This window comes from Thamnophis elegans, chromosome 17 (genome assembly GCF_009769535.1).
Source record: "Thamnophis elegans isolate rThaEle1 chromosome 17, rThaEle1.pri, whole genome shotgun sequence".
Taxonomy (NCBI): domain Eukaryota; kingdom Metazoa; phylum Chordata; class Lepidosauria; order Squamata; family Colubridae; genus Thamnophis; species Thamnophis elegans.
Window position 1 is genome coordinate 11,816,296 of NC_045557.1, and position 18,100 is coordinate 11,834,395.

At 46.1% G+C, this 18,100-nt stretch overlaps 4 protein-coding genes across 5 annotated transcripts in view; 1 reads left to right on the top strand and 3 right to left on the bottom strand.

Annotated features, from left to right (window-relative positions):
- Window positions 1–161: 161 nt before the first annotated feature.
- Window positions 162–1,672, bottom strand: LOC116519744 (zinc finger HIT domain-containing protein 2-like). Its single transcript, XM_032233754.1, has one exon. It carries the CDS (start codon window positions 1,616–1,618, stop codon window positions 434–436), a length of 1,185 nt encoding a protein of 394 aa, XP_032089645.1. The 5' UTR covers window positions 1,619–1,672; the 3' UTR covers window positions 162–433.
- Window positions 1,673–3,765: 2,093 nt separating this feature from the next.
- LOC116520220 (ubiquitin-like protein FUBI) lies at window positions 3,766–10,922 on the bottom strand. The gene is made up of 5 exons (XM_032234367.1): window positions 10,819–10,922; window positions 7,898–7,980; window positions 5,532–5,676; window positions 4,328–4,383; window positions 3,766–3,940 (listed from the first exon to the last, which is right to left on the bottom strand). The coding sequence occupies exons 2-5, from the start codon at window positions 7,970–7,972 to the stop codon at window positions 3,815–3,817; spliced, it is 402 nt and encodes a 133-aa protein (XP_032090258.1). The 5' UTR covers window positions 7,973–7,980; window positions 10,819–10,922; the 3' UTR covers window positions 3,766–3,814.
- Window positions 10,923–11,019: 97 nt separating this feature from the next.
- MRPL49 (mitochondrial ribosomal protein L49) lies at window positions 11,020–15,829 on the top strand. The gene is made up of 4 exons (XM_032234366.1): window positions 11,020–11,171; window positions 13,052–13,217; window positions 13,571–13,698; window positions 15,660–15,829. The coding sequence occupies exons 1-4, from the start codon at window positions 11,067–11,069 to the stop codon at window positions 15,804–15,806; spliced, it is 546 nt and encodes a 181-aa protein (XP_032090257.1). The 5' UTR covers window positions 11,020–11,066; the 3' UTR covers window positions 15,807–15,829.
- A 1,093-nt stretch (window positions 15,830–16,922) lies between these two features.
- The window catches only part of LOC116519994 (pre-mRNA-processing factor 39-like), a 28,104-nt gene continuing 26,926 nt past the window's right edge, over window positions 16,923–18,100 (bottom strand). For both annotated transcript variants that reach the window (XM_032234120.1, XM_032234119.1), the window contains exon 14: window positions 16,923–17,473. In XM_032234120.1, coding sequence (XP_032090011.1) covers window positions 17,411–17,473 — 63 coding nt within the window. In that variant the 3' untranslated portion in view covers window positions 16,923–17,410. The remainder of the gene's footprint in view (window positions 17,474–18,100) is intronic.

An 18,100-nucleotide genomic window follows, 5' to 3' on the forward strand; every position in this document is an offset into this window, starting at 1 on the left:
TTGCCATAAGACGTCTGGATTTGAATTCCCCTGTTGGCTGGGGAATTCTGGGAGTTGAAGTCCCCAGACCTTTGCCACGATTTAGAAATCCCCGCACTACAGTTTCACTCTCGGCTGCCGAGTAAACCTATCGGTGTGCGCTAACCAGGTTTCAAAGGAAGCAGGAAACGAAACGAGGGCACAAACCAAAGATTCCTTGTCTTGCTTTTTTTAATCACAGCTTTCCCATTGTTGCCACCCATCCATGCCCAGTTTAGGGGGAGGAGAAAAACAAGCCTAACTTGGTTTCTTTCTCATCATCTTTAGGTTTCAATCTCCGGGACCCCACTGTGCTACGATGTAAACCCCACCGGCCCCCTTCTCTCTCTCCCCAGGTCCTCTCTTGTCCCATCCCCCCAGTTTCCATCCCATCCTAGGAATGGGAGGACTGGCTTCAGTCCAATTCTTCTATCAGGGGCTGTTTGCAAGGGGGCATTTTCCCTCCCCACATCTTCTCCAGCTCCTGGGTGATCGCGCCCACTTCTTTGGCATCCGCCACACAGGCAACGTATTCCCTCTGGACTTCCAAAGCTAGGAGGGGCAGCTCCTCCTCGTTCTCCTTCACCCAGGAAAGCAGGAATTTGCACTTCTTCTTCGCCTTGTAGATCCTGGGCTGGTCCCCGAGGGACACCCGGCGTTTGCCTCGACCCAAAATCCTGGCCAAGTGGGCGAAGGCTGCCAGGGAGAACCGGCTGCGCTTCTCCGGAGTCGGTTCCCCTCTTAAAATCTGGCCCACCGCTTGCATCGTCCCGGCTTTCCCTAGCGGGCACTCCGGGTAGCGTCCGTCCACCACGGCCTGCAGGGCGGCTTGCAGGGCCTCCCCCGTGCAGGAGAAGACCCTCTGGGCGCCCAGCGCGGCCGAGAGGTCCAAGAGGGTCTCGCAAACTTCGGGCACAATCTGGGCATCGTCCACTTCCCCATTGTAGAGCGACAGGGCGTAGGCATAGGCGTAGAGGGCGTTGGGCAGCTGGAAGCGCACCAGCGGGGAGACAGGGCCGCCGGTGAGGTGGCTCAATGGGCGGATCACGTCAGGCAGGGCGGGTAGCGAGTTCGAATCCTGGGCAGGAGGCCGATTCCGCTCCCCTGCGACTGGAGGCTGGGAGGAAGCCGGATGAAGGTCTTCTTGGGCTCCTTCCTGCTGTGGCTGAGGATCCTGGGCTTCAAGCAGCTGGACCAGGGGCGGCCCCTCCTGGCTAGCCACGACCCACCAGGGCTTCCAGGGGGGAAGGAGCCCCGAGATCTTCCCGCTGCTCAGCAGCTCTTGGAACCCGTGGCGCTGCTGGGAGGTCAGCTGCTCCCACAGGTCGTCAGCCTGGGGGTCGAGGCCTACCTCGGCCTCCGCATCCCCGGGCTCGCGTAGTTCCCGCAGCCGGAGAAGGGCCTCCCTCAGGCGGCCTCGCGCACCCGCGTCCTCCCGCTGGTCCCGGAGCCGAAGTTGCAACTCTCGCGCCTGGAAGTCCCGGGCGCAGGAGCCGTGCTCCCGGTAGCAAGGTACGGAGCAGAAGCGGACGTGGCAGCGAGGGCAGGTATAGGGCGCTCGCTCGGCCTGGCACAAGCCGCAGCCACCCGAGGCCTCCATGTGTCGGAAGCGCCCGAGAACGCTCGGCTATTTTCGGTGAAAAAGGGGAGGGGGGAAAACGCGCTTTCTCTTGTCTTAATGCGCAGGCGCGACTTGGAAAGCGCTTTGGAGGGTTGATGGGAGCCGTAGTCCTGCCGCTGGTTTCCTCTGAAGAAAACTACATTGACCGTGATGCACCGGGCCCTGCTTTGTAATAGTAGTGTAGAGTGCAGCGCACCGTCCTGGGATTGTTTTCCCCTGCAGTTTTTTTTTCCTAACATGCTTTTCCTAGAAATGAATTCTGGGAATTGAAGTCTACATAGCTTCAAGTCGCCATGCTGGCTGGAGAATTCTGGGAGTTGAAGTCCACAAGTCTGAAAGTTGCCAAGTTTGGGGACCCCTGTTCTAAAAGAAAGCTGGATCTGCTTCCTAGGATTTGGGGCTAAACTGCAAAAATGCAAAACATTGGTTGAAAATTGGGAAACGAGTCCTGCAAGGCTGTATACTGTTGCCCTGCCTATTTAACCTATATGCAGAGCAGATCTAAAGTTGGAATTAAAGAACCTCAGATATGCAGACGATACCACTCTAACGGCAGAAAGAGGAACTAAAGAGCCTCTTGATGCAGGTGAAGGAGGAGAGTGCAAAAGTTGGCTTGAAACTCAACATTAAGAAAACTAAGGTCATGGCATCCGGCCCTCTCAACTCCTGGCTAATAGATGGGGAAGAAATGGAGGGAGTGGCAGATTTTATTTTCCTGGGCTCCAAGAACACCGCAGATGGGGACGGCAGCCAAGGAATTAAAAGAGACTTGCTCCTGGGGAGGAAAGCGATGGCAAATCTAGACAGCATCCTAAAAAGCAGAGACATCCCCCTGCCAATCAAAAGTGTGTCTTGTCCAGGCGATGGTTTTCCCAGTTGCCAAGGATGGCTGTGAAGGTTGGACCACAAGGAAGGCTGAGCGCCAAAGAATGGAGGCCTTTGAACTCTGGTGCTGGAGAAGACTCCTGCATTGAGTCCCTTGGACTGCAAGGATATCCAACCGGTCAGTCCCAGAGGAGATCCACCCTGGCTGCTCTTTAGAAGGCAAAAAGGGGGGAAATTCACATAGCTGCCTTGCTTAGCAACTGAAATTTTGGGCTCCTCTGTGGTCACAAGTTGAGGACTACCTCTGGATGGCTAACAGCTAAAAACAGGATAAAAGCAATGAACAAAGGTATAAAGAATAAAATTCTTGAGAATCTGAACTGCACCTGTTTTATTTCTGAGATTCCTGCTGGCCTCACCATCAAATTCTCAAGTCTTTTTGTGAACTTGGCTCTCCTCAATGTGAAAGAAACTAGATCCTATTAAAAGGTGGTCCTCAACCCACTGGATTTCTTCATGCAGTCCTCAACTTACAACCTTTCATTTAGTGACGGTTTGCACACACAGCAGCAGTGGAAAAAGTGACATTTTTCATGACCGTTGCAGCATCCTATTGATCACCTGCTCAAAATTCAGACACCTTGTCAACCGATTCACTTTTATGATGGCTGCAGTGTCATGGGATCATGTGATTCTACCATCTGACAAAGGGAAGCCGGTTTAACTGCATTACTAACTTAACCGCAGGGATTCCTTTTAAAAGCTGTGGCAAGAAAGGTTGCAAAATGCAGCAAAACTCACTTAATAACTGTCTTGCTTAGCAAGATAAAAAATTTTTGGCCATAAAGTCAGGACTACCTGTATAACTATTTTTTAATGGCTGCTTGGGGAATTCTGGGTGCTCAAGACCATGTTTTAAAGTTGTCAAGGTTAAACACTTAATACAATTTACACAAATCACTTAAAATTCAATATGTTAGTGTTGCGGTAGCCTAGAGGTAGTGCTCACCTCACAAGGCTGTAGAGGCAGATATTTCTCTCTCTGGGCACAATGAGAATATATCTTCTGAATATAACTCTGCAATGGCAACAGGAAGGGCAACTGGCCAGTAAACCTGCTCTGCTAGCTCCATTCAGTTGCCCAGACTCTACCCTGCAGGGGATTATGGGGCCCTTAAAAGAGAATGACTTTAATACAAAATGTTCCCAACTGTAGAGCCCTCCTTCCTCTTTTGCCAATGATCGCAAAAGGTTGACCTGCATTCATGCCCCCAACAGGAAAAGCAGCAGCAACACCGGGAAATGGTCCATGTTGCAAATATATGATTTTATTACATGACTGGGTGCTCTTTAGGAGTTGGCATTAGGCCCCTTCTTTTTACCGAAGCCGGGCACGATGTTGACGAATCGGCGATTGTATTGCATGCGCCTCTTGGCCCGCCCGGTTTTCTTCTTCTTCTTTTCTTGCTTAGCAACCTGAGAGGACATTAAGCAGGCTTAGTCAAAAGATACGGCCAGCTTTCCCCTCCCGGAATTCATTCTGGCTTTGACGTTGGGCAGATCCAAGATCTAGAGCAGTGTTTCTCAACCTTGGCGACTTTAAGTCCCGTGGACTTCAACTCCCAGAATTCCCCCAGCCAGCTCTGCTGGCTGCGGGATTCTGGGAGTTGAAGTCCACAGGACTTAAAGTCGCCAAGGTTGAGAAACACTACTCTGGAGTCTCTGCAAGCAACTGAAATGAACAGCTGGCAATTGAGGCGCTTTTGACTGTCCTTAAGGGTCCCACAAGCAGCAGGCTGAAGGACGCCCCAAACACCCCCACCCCTCCCAAGCACAGCTGTGGGTCATCTTGAACTGCCTTACCTTGGGGGTCTGGCCTCTCACTTTGCCAGCACGAGCCAGGGATCCGTGGACCTTCCCTAGAGAGGAAAGCAAAACGAAGGTGGCCGTTTTTACAGGGGACAGAAAACGAAGCCAACACACCCGATGGGAAAGGAAGTGGCTTTATTCTATCGGAGTCACAAGCGGCCAGAGAGCCCTCGACTTACAACCATAATGGAGCCCAAAATTTCTATTGCTAAGTGGGGACATTTGTTAAGTGAGGTTTGCCCCATTTAACCACCTCTCTTGCCACAGGTTTTAAGTGCAGTTAGGTTAATAACTGAATAGGTTACTAAGTGAATCTGGCTACCCCATTGACTTTCTTAGGTGGCAAAAGGGGTTCCCATGACCCGGGACACTGCGACCGTCATAAATAGGAATCCGTTGCCAAGCGGCTGAATGCTGATCACAGGGCTTTTGGCAATAGTACAGAAATGATTTGTCACTGCCTGATTCCGGGTTATTTTTTGGACTTCCCAGTCTATCCTCCAACCTTAGGGATTTCCTTATGGCCTCCTGTCCAAATACCAACATCACTCCTAAGCCCAGACCTCCCAGTTAAGTTTGGTTCAGAGTATTAAACACAGATCGGGATTGAAAGTCTATCTGCTATGTCAAACAAAAGCGATAGTCTTTGACTTACAACCACAGTTGATCACAAAATTCTTGTTGCTAAGCAAGGCAGTTGTTAATTTTGCCCAGTTTTATGACCTTCAATTAAGTAAAAACACTGCAGTTGTTAAATTAGCAACATGGTGATTAGACAAATCTGGCTTCCCATTGACTTTGCTTATCACAAAGTCGCAAAAAGTGAACTCCAGGACATTGTAAGATGTATAGGATATTCATGAAGTTATCAGGGTCAATTCAACAGTCTATTTTTGTAATCTTATACACTGAATTGCAAATTAGCCAATCACATTTTAGCCTTTACTCTGGTGACTGTTAGGCGATAATTTCATTGTTTTGTGAAAATTGAGTTAACTGCATAGAGTAATTTAACAGTTACGTTTATCATGGCTGTATCTTCTATCAACACAGCACAGAAATTTATAAAATAAAAATTGCAATGTGACCCCCCCCCTTTTTTTTTCTGTGTACACAAGGATTTTTTTTTAATACAGCAGCCCTGGGAATTTCACAGCTAAACAAGCTTCCATCCAGGTCCTCTCTCTTTGGTACTTACCACCAAGCATGCGTGCAGTAACCTCCAAAGTTGTAAGGTCACTGATGCCGCATTGACCAATGATGGAATCATTTTCCAAGGGGATCCCACCCAGAAGAATCACTTGATCCTCAAGGGCAATGCCCTCCAGGGACTCGATGCGAGCCTAAGCAGGGAAGAACAAAGAGTGGGAACATGAATAACTGACACTTCGCTCACTAAGGCAGCACATTCTTTTGAGGCAGGGTTTGCCAACCTTGGCAACTTTAAGACTTGTGGACTTCAGAATTCCCAGCCCGCATTACAATCTTTCAATATCCACAACAGCTCTCAAATAAAAGGTTTTATAAAGGTGCTAAAAAAACGTTTACAGCTCCTCCAGCGGAGAAGAAAGGGGAAGGAAGCCTCCAACAGTCCTTGGATAAATTGATTCGATTTAAATCATAATTTTTAAAGAGCAACTGTCATCTCTGCCAGCACTCATCTGTTTTAACACCATGAGTGTTTCCCACACAAAGAAGTCTGGAAACACGAAAAAAGAGGGTTTGGGATCCATGTTGTTTGTGACCTATAATAATCCAAGTGAAATTGGGGTGGTGGTGTTGCAATACAATACAATACAACAGCAGAGTTGGAAGGGACCTTGGAGGTCTTCTAGTCCAACCCCCTGCTTAGGCAGGAAAGCCAATACCATTTCAGACAAATGGCTATCCAGCATCTTCTTAAAGACTTCCAGTGTTGGGGCATTCATAACTTCTGGAGGCAACTTCTGTTCCACTGATTAATTGTTCTGACTGTCAGGAAATTTCTCCTCAGTTCTAAGTTGCTTCTCTCCTTGATTAGGTTCCACCCATTGCTTCTTGTTCTGCCCACAGGTGCCTTGGAGAATAGTTTGACTCCCTCTTCTTTGTGGCAGCCCCTGAGATATTGGAAGACTCCCATCATGTCTCCCCTGGTCCTTCTTTTCATTAAACTAGACACACCCAGTTCCTGCAACCGTTCTTCATAACGTTTAGTCTCCAGTCCTCTAATCATCTTCGTTGCTCTTCTCTATACTCTTTCTCCACATCTCCACATCTTTTCTACATCGTGGTGACCAAAACTGAATGCAGTATTCCAAGTGTGGCCTTCCCAAGGCATTATAAAGTGGTATTAACACTTCACATGATCTTGATTCTATCCCTGTTTATGTAGTCTAGAACTGTGTTGGCTTTTTTGGCACCTGCTGCAACGTGCTGGCTCCTATTTAATATATTGTTATATGATATGGTTGTTAAGTAGAAATTGTGGAATCAAAGCACAAGACCTATAGCAAATAATCCAGGTTCACTGCAATACTTATTCTTAAAAATGCACACTGGAGTAGTTTCCTCAAAAACAATACTGGGAAACACCCTTATAGAGGCAAAGAGATGCATTTATATTTATTCATTTCAGAAAACAGGAAACATGATGCATGAATACATATCTACAAGGAATTACATAATAGATCTCAGGTTACTCCCTTACTTTCTGTTGTCTACAGAGTTCAGTGGTCTTAGAAGAAATCTTTGCATCTTTTGAGATTCAGCTGTTGCTATAGGAATGTCCTGTAAAACTTGACACAGGCTGCTGTGAGCTACAAGGACACATTCCCCACACTTCAATTTGTCTATTAGACAGTCTCTCATCTGAAAACTGATTTGAAGAAATGTTGCCTAAGAATTGCAGTGAAAATGGTCACCCTCATAACCTCCGAGTTTCTACAACAGAATTCTTGGTGTGAATATATCAAACTATGTTCCATTCTAGCACAGCTAAAATTCACATTTAAAGAATTTAGAATTTAAGATTTAATTTAAAATTAAGAATTTAGCCCGAAGAACAGGCACTGCAATTGTCCTTCATCAATAACCTTGAAGTAAATATCCAAAAATAAGACTAACAGAAAAGCAAGCTTTGCCCTAAAACACTATTTTAAGGCATGATTTCTTACCCAAAGAAAACCAACCAGAACTACAAAGAGTTTAATTGTTGAATTAAAAAAGCACAAAAAGAGCAGAACATTCTATAGGAGCTTTGAGAGTCACAGCTCTGGGATATAAAAACATCCTTTAAAAATAAAAATACAATATAAATATAAAATTCTGAAAGAGCTAAGGACCAGACTTTTATACATTGCTACTTCTTGGCCAAAGATGATTAAATAGAAAACTCATTACAATAAGGTATTAATCAAACAACAATAACTTATCTACTGCAAACTGATTTAGAAAGTCTCAGTCTGCAAATGATTTCAGCCCTTGCCCTGGTCTGAAGGAAGATTTATTTGGGAGAAACAAATGCTACCGGTCCAGTAATAGTATTCATCAGAATGAAAAGTTGACATAAAGGAAAAAAATGTTTACCTTAAGATGAGATACTGTTTCATGTCCAGACACCTCAAGGGTGTGTAGATTCTGAGCACGAATGAACAGCTGCATGGTTTCACCTGCGGTGATGAGAAAGCAAAGCAGCAGTTAAGATTAGCAATCCAAGACCTCAAAAAATCAAGTATAATAACAATGGCAGAAACTGATGTCTTCCACTCCTTGCTGTTTTTAGACAAAGCAGTGAATAAAGAGGATGTTTAACTACCCACAAAGAAGAGCTGTGGGCCTCTAACCTCTTTTTCAATCCACTTCATCTTTCTTGACAACAAAATATGAGCTTGGGTTTTCTATCCTGATAATCAGTGATCAAGGTTTTAGAAAAGTGATGGAGGGACTATATAGTTATCTTTGCCAAGATAAGTTGCATGCATGTATGATTGATAAATACGAGCCATTGTTTTGTATAGTCACACTAACCAAAAATAGAAAGTGTATGGAGCTGCCTAGACTTACTTTTATTTACTATTCATTAAATTTATTTGCCGCAAGATAACTCTGGGCAGATTAAGAGCAATAAAACCATACCAATAAGAATATAAAATTATAATTAAAAGAATACAAAATTACAAGATTTCCTTGAAATGAAACATTTCTTAGAGTAAGATCTGTCCAGCAGTGGAGCTGAGCATCTCTGGAAGTTGTGGGTTTTTCACTATTGGGATGTTTTGAAGCACAGGAAGGTCAACCATCTAAAATGGTTGGATTGGTTTTCTTGCATATAGGTAGTCCTCGACTTACAACAGTTCATTTACTGACCGTTCGAAGTTACAACAGCACTGAAAAAGTGGCTTATGGCCATTGCAGTGTCCTGGGGGTCACATGATCCCTTTTGTGACCTTGTGACAAGCAGTCAATGGGGGAAGCCAGATTCACTTAATAGCTGCAGTGATTCACTTAGCAACTGTGGCAAGAAAGGTCATAAAAAGGGGCAAAATTCACTTAATTGTCTCACAGCAGCAGCTAATTTTAGTCATAATTCGAGAACTACCTGTACTGCAGGGTTTCTCAACTGTGCAATTTTAAGATGGGTGGATTTCAACACCCAGAATTCCCCAGCCAGCATAGAGTTGAGGTCTTCCCATCTTAAAACAAGCTGGCTGGGGAATTCTGGGACTTGAAGTCCCCCATTTTAAAATCACCAATACAGCAAAGGGCTGACCCTAGGCCTCCCTCCAGCACAATTCCCATGTTCTTCCTTAATCGTCTCTTCCATCAAATCCCGACATACTTGTCCCAGCCTTTTTTCCTTGCCTACAGGTAGTCCTCAACCTACGACCATTCGTTTAGTGACTGTTCAAAGTAAAAAACTGCAGTTAAATTAGCAACATGGTGGTTAGGCAAATCTGGCTTCCCCATTGACTTTGCTTATCACAAGGTCGCAAAAAGTGAACTCCAGGACATCGTAAGAACAAGACAAGTGTCTGAATTTGGATTATCCAAGAAGCTTCTTCAGCTCTGACTGGATGGTGAGGAATGGAAGGATTTATATTCCTTGCAGGCAATTGGTCATTTACATCCTTTTAGGGGGTCATTGAGGCCACTTGGAGGTTAGCTGTGGCCTCAGTGTCACCTGAGTAATTGGGTGTGGTGCTTTCTTGCAAGGTCCAGTTGGTTTTTCTTAAATTGATTGCATTAAAGGTAGTCCTCTACTTACGACCACAATGGAGACCAATTTTTTTTGTCTCTAAGTGAGAGAGTTAAGTGAGTCTCTCTCATTTTATGACCTTTCTTGCCACAATTGGTAAGCAAATCACAGCAGTTAAGTGGGAAAAAAAGGCTAAGTGAATCTGGTTTCCCCAATTGATTTTGCTCCCGAAAGTTCACATGACCCTAGAATACGGCAACCAAACTAGTTGCCATGAGACCATGAGGAGGCTGCAACCGTTGTAAGTGTGAAAAATGGTCACAAGTCACTTTTTTCAGTGCTGTTTTTAATGGCAAAGGGTTGTTTGTTGAAGACTACCAGTAACTGGGTTTTCTCTGCAGGCTGCAATAAAACTCAGCTCCGTTCAGGCCCAAGTGAATGTAGCCAGCATATCATTGACTCTCTTGTGAGGAATTGCTCCAGGATAGGTAGGCCTCAACAACAGCTCATATAATGACTGTTCAGTTGGAAAAAGTGACCAAAAACCGTTTTTCACACTTATGACCTTTGCAGCATTGTGATAACAAAAAATTCAGATGCCTGGCAACTGGGCCATATTTACGAGGGTTGCAACATTCCGGGTCAGTTGATCCCCCTTTTGCAACCTTCGGACCAGCAAAGGGGCAAGCCAGATTCACTTAACATCCAGGTTACTAACTTATCCGCTGCAGTGATTCACTTAGCAAGCGGGCAAGAAAAGTCGTAAAATGGGGCAAAACTCACACTTCACAGCTGTCCAGTTTAACAATAGGAATTTTGGGTTCGTTGTAGTCGTAACTCGCGGACTACCTATATTTCTTTCCAATCCCCCCCAAATTCAGTTTCAGACGCTGCAATGTGGCTCTCAACCCCCACCCTCCATTTAAATAGCTTTCTTTCTTGCTTCCTTCCCCCTTCCTCACGCTAGCCTTCAACGCCCAATTTGTTTCACCCTATGGGGAGGTTGGGAAGCATGGGCGCGGTAGTCCAAAGCACTTGGGGAACCGCAGGGACAAGGCAAGAGAGGCCGGAGGTGGGGGGGAGGCGCAGGGGCACCTGGAAACCTTCGAGGGGCGGGAGAGCGAGAGGGAAGGAGAGCCGGCCGGGGATGATGGGTAGCACCAGAGCCAGTCGAAGGCCCTTGGGGAGGATTTGGCCGCGGATGATGGGAGTTTAAGGCCTCGAAAGGAAGAGGACGTTAATCTCTGCTCCCCTCCACGCACAAATAAGCGAGGTTATCCAGCCCGTAATACGGAAAATTTGATCCCCTCACCCGCCTCACGCCGAGCCAAAATGGAGGCCGGAGAGAAGAGAAACCGCCGCCGCCTCACGCCGAAGAGGTAAAAGAAAGACTGGCGGAAGGGGCGGCCTCACGACTAGCGCAGGCGCACTGCGGGAGGACCGCGCCGCCGCCTCTCTCGCTTCCCTTTCCCTCCCCGCTGCGCGGCCTGCGCGTGACGTCACACCGCGGGCCGGTCGCCCTGACGTCATCTCCCCCCGCGCGCGCGCCTCCGGGGCAAGATGGCGGCTTTCCCTTCAGTTTTCGCGGCTGTCGGGCTGAGGAAGACGCTGTTGGTCCTGCGAGCGGCCGGGCGGCCGAGTCATCCCGGGCAGGCGGCTTTGCTGGTAGGCATTAGAGGCGGAGGAGAGTCTATGGGCGTTGCGCGTCTGGAGCAACCTTTTCCAGAGGGTCTGAGCACCGGGTAGCCTCAAAGAGGGAAATGGGGCGGATTTTTTGCTGCCATCTACTGGCGGTCAGGGTTTTTGCAGTCTGTATAGGGTACCTCGGCTTAGAGTGGTGAGGTGGCCTAGAGGTGGAGCTCTCGCCTCACAATCAGGAGGCTGTGATTTTAGAGACTGATATTTCTCTCTCTGGGCACAATGAGAATATATCTGCTGAAGAAAACTCCACACTGGCGACAGGAAAGGCATCTGGCCAGTAAACACTCAGCTCCATTCAGTTGCCCAGAATCCACCCCGCAAGGGATTATGGGTTCGTTACAGGGGCACGGTGGCTCTGACAAAGACGCTGAGCTTGTTGATCAGTTTGGCTTTTTGAATCCTTAACACCATGTAACGGAGTGAGCTCCCATGACTTGTCCCAGCTTCTGCCAACCTAGCAGTTTGAAAGCATGTAGAAATGCAAGTAGAAAAATAGGGGCCATCTTTGGTGGGAAGAGAACAGGACCATGGAGACGTCTTCAGACAGCGCTGGCTCTTCGGCTTTGAGACAGAGATGAGCAGCATCCCCTAGAGTCGGGAATGACTAGCACATATATGTGAGGGGAATCATTTACCTTTATGTGGTCATTAAATGATGATGACCTCTGTTTGGAATAATAGGTAGAAGCACTCCTTTAGGCTTATTTTCCCACCAGACCCATGCTGCTGGCCAGGGCTGTTGAGAGGAATTTTCCTGCTTTTTAAGTATTTTTATCCCACATTTCTTGGAAATGACCAAGGTGGCAAACATACCTGATGCTCTTTCCTCCTATTTTCCCCACAACAACCCTGCGAGGTGGGTTGGGCTGAGGGAGAGACTGGCCCAATGTTACCTGACTGGATTTCATGGCTAAGGCAGAACTAGAACTCAGCATCTCCTCGTTTATATAAACCAGCACCTTAACCACTATATCAAATTGCCTTTCTTTTAAGAGGAAGTAGGTGCTTACATCCCCCCCCCCCCCCCGTGATCTGCTTATACATTTTTCCCAGTTCCAAAATACTGTCAGGGTAATGATGATTTAAAGCTGACCAGCCAATGTAAGGCTGTAACATTAGATGATGAAATGAGGATGAGTCAGCAGAGGTATTGCCGCTTTAAGAAGCTGTCTATATAAAGGAGGCCATGAGAGGATGTAGCTCTCTGCTGGTGTATTTATCTCCATTGTAGTTCTCAGTGTAGAGTTGAAGATTGATTGATTGCCTAGTATTTGCCTGACACGTGAATGTATGTATATATGTTTAAAAGTACTATTTAAAAGACAAACCTCTGTGTACTGTATTTTACTCGTCGGTTGTCTCAAAATAGTAGTCACCCTGTGCACACACTCCTGACAGATCTTTTTTTTTGTCTCTTTGTTCCTTAAAAATGTTCTTTATGGGATGGTGCAATTCATTACATTTTGATTCTAAATGTTACCTAGCCTTTCAATTTAAGTTTTATGTCTTCTGCTAACTTGGATCTTCCATCCTCTTTTGCTTCCTGGGCTAGAAATGGGACGGTCTGGGGGAAAATACCCCCCTCCCCCCAATTTTTCCAGTTTTCTTCCAAGCCTTCCTGGGGCCCATCAGTGATTTTCACTTTTGACTTTCACTTCCATCATGCCCAGCCGCCATTCTGTTTTTGTCTTGGGACTCTTGAATCCTACCTTTCCAGCACGGGGGTCCCAGGCCAGCAGGAAAAACATAATTTTATTCCTCAACTTCTATTAAATTGGATGCAGCAATTACAAACGAACTTTGTAGCGGTGAAAGCTCATTCCTCTCTCATCTTTCTGTTTCAGAGACATGTTTCAGGTAAGTCTAATTCTGCAGACCTGACGTACCCAGGGATCATTGAATCCACCGAAGAATATAAATTTGTGGAGAGGCTGATACCACCTACCACAGTACCTGTACCTCCAAAACATGACCAGTATCCTACACCTTCGGGATGGAGGCCACCACAAGGTAAACGGGGCAAAATATTTCCAAATTTAATTTCCTTAATGTATAAGATTTGAAAAAGCGTTTTAGTAAATTTCCCTGAAAGGAAAATTGAACAAAATCAGGACTTCGTGGTAGAATAACTGCATTCATTATTAAAATTTTAAAAAAAACAGCTTCTTATAACTCAATTCTTCCCGACATACCTCTGTTATAACTTCACATTTCACATTTTAAAAACATTTCTTCAATTAAGCATGTGCAAAATTAATAGTTCAGCAAGAGGCAGATAGATCTCCCCTGGCCAGATTTTCTTACAAATTTTTGTATAAAAAGTCACCAGTCATATTTATTTTATGTCTCCGATTCTTTCACAGATCCTCCTCCTGATCTTTCCTACTTTGTACGACGGTCACGCATGCACAATGTACCTGTGTACAGAGATACATCTCACCACGGATCCAGGAAGATGACTATTATCAGGAAAATTGAAGGAGATATCTGGGTAGGTTATAGCTTTCTCTATAGGCTGTTATATGTCTTGTGGCCGCCAGCAGAACTGCCAGCACATTCGGACAGTGAGGAGGTTGGGGAGGAACCTGGACCAGTCCTGGAGGCTGGGGAAGACTGGGGAGGGCTGTGTTGGAGGCAGAGAGGGGGCCAGGGCCGTCTGACAGTTTTCAGCTGCCTTCAGAGTCAGACATCAGTGAGGCAGAGGAAGAGCTGGAGCCTGTTCCCAGTGTGCGTATGTGCAGAGTGGCCAGACAAAGGGAATAGCTAAAGAACAGGGGTCGACTCGGGAGTAAGGCCACAGGTGGACGATGAAGGTTCCCTCCCAGAGGAAATAAGAGGAGTGAAAGGGGAGTGGAGTTTGCAGGAGACCATTAGTTAGCTTAATTGGTTCATGACTCTCCGAGACTCTTTGAAAGGCAGCTGAACTGCCCTTGTTTTTCTTTGAAGATGCTTTACTTCTCCTCCAAGAAGCTTTTTTAGTTGTGATGAAGGTTCTTGGATGAGAGGCGAAACGTCTTCAAAGAGAAACAAAGTTCAGTTTCCTTTTGAAGAAGCACCTTTGGGACAACCATTATCTGGATGATTGAGAGCGCATGAGCAAAAGCGGCCTCCGGTTGTGCGAGTGGAGCTGCGCACGCGAATGCAAGGGCCCACCACTTGCGCGGGTAGAGCTTCACATGGGCGCGCTTGCTCATCGTTCACCTGCCCCAGTTTTGAACAGGCTGCAGCCCAGGGGTTGGGGACCCCCTTTGGGCGATTGCTTGGAGGCTGCAGTTGGTTCAGAACACGGTGGCCTCCATACTAATTGGCACTCCCCAGGGGCAACTTGTCAGACTAGGGTTCAACAGGTTAACCGAGTTGGAAGGCACCTTGTAGGTCATCTAGTCCAACCCCTTGCCCAAGCAGGAGACCCTACACCATTTCTGACATATGACAGTCCAGTATCTTCTTGAAAGCCTCCAGGGATGAAGGTCCCACAACTTCCGAAGGCAACTTCTGTTCCATGGGTTGATTGTTCTCCCTGTCAGAAAATTCCCCCTTATTTCCAGGTTGAATCTCTCCTTGGTCAGTTTCCATCCATTCTTCCTTCTCTGGCGTTCAGGTGCTTTGGAGAATACCTTGACCCCCTAACTCCTCTCTGGGGCAGCCCCTCAAATATTGGAAGATGCTCTCCTATCTCCCCTGGTCCTTCTCTTCCCTAGACTAGCCAGGCCCAGTTCCTGCAACCGTCTATTATAGGTTTTAGTCTCCAGGCCTTTGATCATCTTAGATAGATTCAGATTAACAGAGTTGGAAGGTCATCTAGTCCAACCCCCATCCACCCAAGCAGGAGACCCTACACCATTTCTGACCAGTCTCCTTGAAAGCTTCCAGGGATGAAGCTCCCACAACTTCTGAAGACAACTTCTGTTCCATGGGTTGATTGTTCTCCCTGTCAGAAAATTCCCCCTTATTTCCAGGTTGAATCTCTCCTTTCTCAGTTTCCATCCATTCTTCCTTCTTTGGCCTTTGGGTGCCTTGGAGAATAGCTTGGCCCCCTCCTCCTCTCTGTGGCAGCCCCTCAAATCTCCCCTTGTCCTTCTTTTCCCCAGACTAGCCAGGCCCAGTTCCTTCAACCGTTCATGTTTTCGCCTCCAGGTCCCTAATCATCTTCGTTGCTCTTCCTTGCACTATTTCTAGAGTCTCAACATCTTTTTTATATAGTGGCTACCAAAACTGGATCCAATATTCCAAGTGTGGCCTTAACCAAGCCGTTATAGAGTTGTATTACTACCTCATTTGATCTTGATCGTATCCCTCTGGATATGGAATTAAGAGAACCACCACTTTTGGTCTGTAAAACTGCAAGCCCCTACGCTGGATATTAGTTGTTTTCCGGGTGCTATAGAAATCAAGCAAATCAATAAATAAATACGGGGAGTAACCTGTACATTTACATTTTTCTTTCTCCAGGCCCTAGACAACGACGTGAAGGTCTTCCTTACGGAAGTGGCCGGACGAACACCAGCGACCCAAGTCAATGAGAATACCTCTAGTATCTGTGTCAAGGGCTATTTTGAGGAAGAACTCAAGACATGGTTGATGGACAAAGGCTTTTAAATAAAGGATAGCAGATGTGGCGAGATCTGTCCCTGTGCGAAGATGCACTTGGGAGACTTGTTCTTACCCAATGGGTAATTCTGGCTTAGTCTAGAATTACCCATTGGAGGCGATGGTGTACATTTTCAGGAGGCAACTGGGCTTTGTTTTTCTTTGAAGATGTTTCCCTTCTCATCCAAGAAGCTTCTTCAGCTCTGCCGGGATGGCGGTGAATGGAAGGATTTATCCTCCTTGCAGACAGCTGGCCATTTGCATCCTTTTACAGAGTCATTGAGGCCACCAGGAGGTTTATCTGTGTCCTCAGGGTCACCTGGGTAAATGGGTGTGGAGTCTTCTCGCAAGGTCCAGTTGGTTTTTCTTAAATTGATTACATTAAAGGTATCCTCTACTTACGACCACAATTGAGACCAATTTTTTGTCACTGTGAGTTTCTCCCCGTTTATGACCTTTCTTGCTACAATCAGTAAGCGAATCAAAGCAGTTAAGTGAGAAATAAGGTTAAGTGAATCCCCATCGATTTTGCTCGTTGGAAGATTGCAAAAGATCACATGACCCTGGGACACCGCAGCCGTCATAAATATGAACTAGCTAGCTGCCATGTGACCATGGTGATGCTGCAACAGTCGTAAAAGTGAAAAATGGTCACTTTTTTCAGTGCTGTTTTAACTTATATTGAACTATTGGTAAGTAGAGAAGTACCTGACCTGTAATTCCTTCCAGGACACAGGTATCAAACTTGCCTCATCACGTTGTCATGTGACGTATCACAGCGCTGGGGTGGGCGTGGCCTGTGCGTGCCTCATCCGCCCTGCGGGTTGCCAGTGTCAACCCTTGTTTTATGATTTTCTCTTGGTCTCCCAGATAGGGAATTAGAGCTAGGTGTGGTCGACTATTAATAAAGACAGATCTTTCCTTAAGCCAATGTCAAATTTGGCAGCTCTTAAGATGGGTGGCCTTCAACTCCCAGAATCCTCCAGCCAGCATGAAGTGGAGGTCCACCCCCTCTTAAACCACGCTGGCTGGGGAATTCTGGGGGAGTTGAAGTCCACTCATCTTAAAAGTTGAGAGAAAAAAAACACTACTTTAAAGCAATCTTGCTCTGAATAAGACAGGATGAGACAGGAACAATTCCAGTTTATTTACAGCTGCAAAAAAATGTGAAAATGTACAGAGGGAACCCTTTTACAAAATACAATAAAATTAAAAAATGCTGGTTCCGAGGCTTTGATTTAAAACGAAATGAAGGTTGCACCCAAGGGAAAGGATGCTGCATCACAACAATCTGTGGTTGCGCGTCTTCAGGATCAACTTTGCTGGAGCTCTAACTTCTTTTCGGCTCTGGAAGGAAGAAATCTTGGGGTTTTTTTTACACAGGATCTCTGGATGGCAACGTGTTTCTCTCCAGTTTCAGAAATTTAGCGGGGAAAATGATAAATCGATACAAAAAGGGCCAGGTTTTTCTAAAGCTACCATCCAGGCTCTCCACCGCTGCCACGGAAGAGGTGTCAATCAAGTCATTTCCTCCCGTTGAGAAGTTGAGCAAAGACACAGCTGCAGCTGCCCATCAATGCCACAGACACCAGCGTCTTCTGTTCAGGTGGTTTTTAGGTCTGTTGGTAATACTGATTGTAGTTCCACGCGTTCTGGTATCCATAGTTACTGTAATTCTGCAGTAGCAACAGGGGAGGGAAAAAGTATGCTAAGCGAAGGAAAGTGGATTGCAAAAATGTTATGTTATATAGCTTGTAAGACCCCCCAGAGTCATTAGATAATGAGACGGGACAGCAAATAAAATTTATAAATAAACTAGCCAATAACCCGGCATTGTCTGGGTATTTATTTATAGGGGGGGAAGTGTCCGGAACAAACGTAATTTCTAATGTTGGATTTTCCCCCTTACCAGAGGGAGCCCCCTTGTGGAGTGCTGTGAAGCTGTTACCATGGCAACTCCACTGCACTGTACAGTAGAAGCCATTTTATGGCACAACAGGCTGCATCTTAACAGAACACACGAGGGGTGTTAGGGGTGTCTTATTCCAACAGTATTTTTCACCAGAGAGTAAGTCATCTGTGTACCAAGTTTGGTTGGAATTGCCAGGCGTTCCAGAGTTATATGAGCTGGAATGACCACAGGTCCTCTATCTTTAGCAGCATTTCATTCCATCCTTTTAGCCAATTTAGCAATAGCACCTAAGACTTTTATACTGTACCTTTGCAAAGCACTTAGTAAAGCTATAAGCGGTTTACAGAGTCAGCATATTTGCCCCCAACAATCTGAGTCCTCGTTTTACCAA

What these genes read in the sequence shown, in the direction of transcription:
- LOC116519744 (XM_032233754.1), bottom strand. Translation starts at nt 1,618, where the DNA reads ATGGAGGCCTCGGGTGGCTGCGGCTTGTGCCAGGCCGAGCGAGCGCCC.
- LOC116520220 (XM_032234367.1), bottom strand. Translation starts at nt 7,972, where the DNA reads ATGCAGCTGTTCATTCGTGCTCAGAATCTACACACCCTTGAGGTGTCT. An exon ending in TACTGCACGCATGCTTGGTG is followed by an intron (nt 4,384 to 5,531) that starts GTAAGTACCAAA and finishes TTTCCTCTCTAG; the next exon opens with GGAAGGTCCACGGATCCCTG. An exon ending in TGAGAGGCCAGACCCCCAAG is followed by an intron (nt 3,941 to 4,327) that starts GTAAGGCAGTTC and finishes ATGTCCTCTCAG; the next exon opens with GTTGCTAAGCAAGAAAAGAA.
- MRPL49 (XM_032234366.1), top strand. Translation starts at nt 11,067, where the DNA reads ATGGCGGCTTTCCCTTCAGTTTTCGCGGCTGTCGGGCTGAGGAAGACG. An exon ending in CCGGGCAGGCGGCTTTGCTG is followed by an intron (nt 11,172 to 13,051) that starts GTAGGCATTAGA and finishes TTTCTGTTTCAG; the next exon opens with AGACATGTTTCAGGTAAGTC. An exon ending in AAATTGAAGGAGATATCTGG is followed by an intron (nt 13,699 to 15,659) that starts GTAGGTTATAGC and finishes TTCTTTCTCCAG; the next exon opens with GCCCTAGACAACGACGTGAA.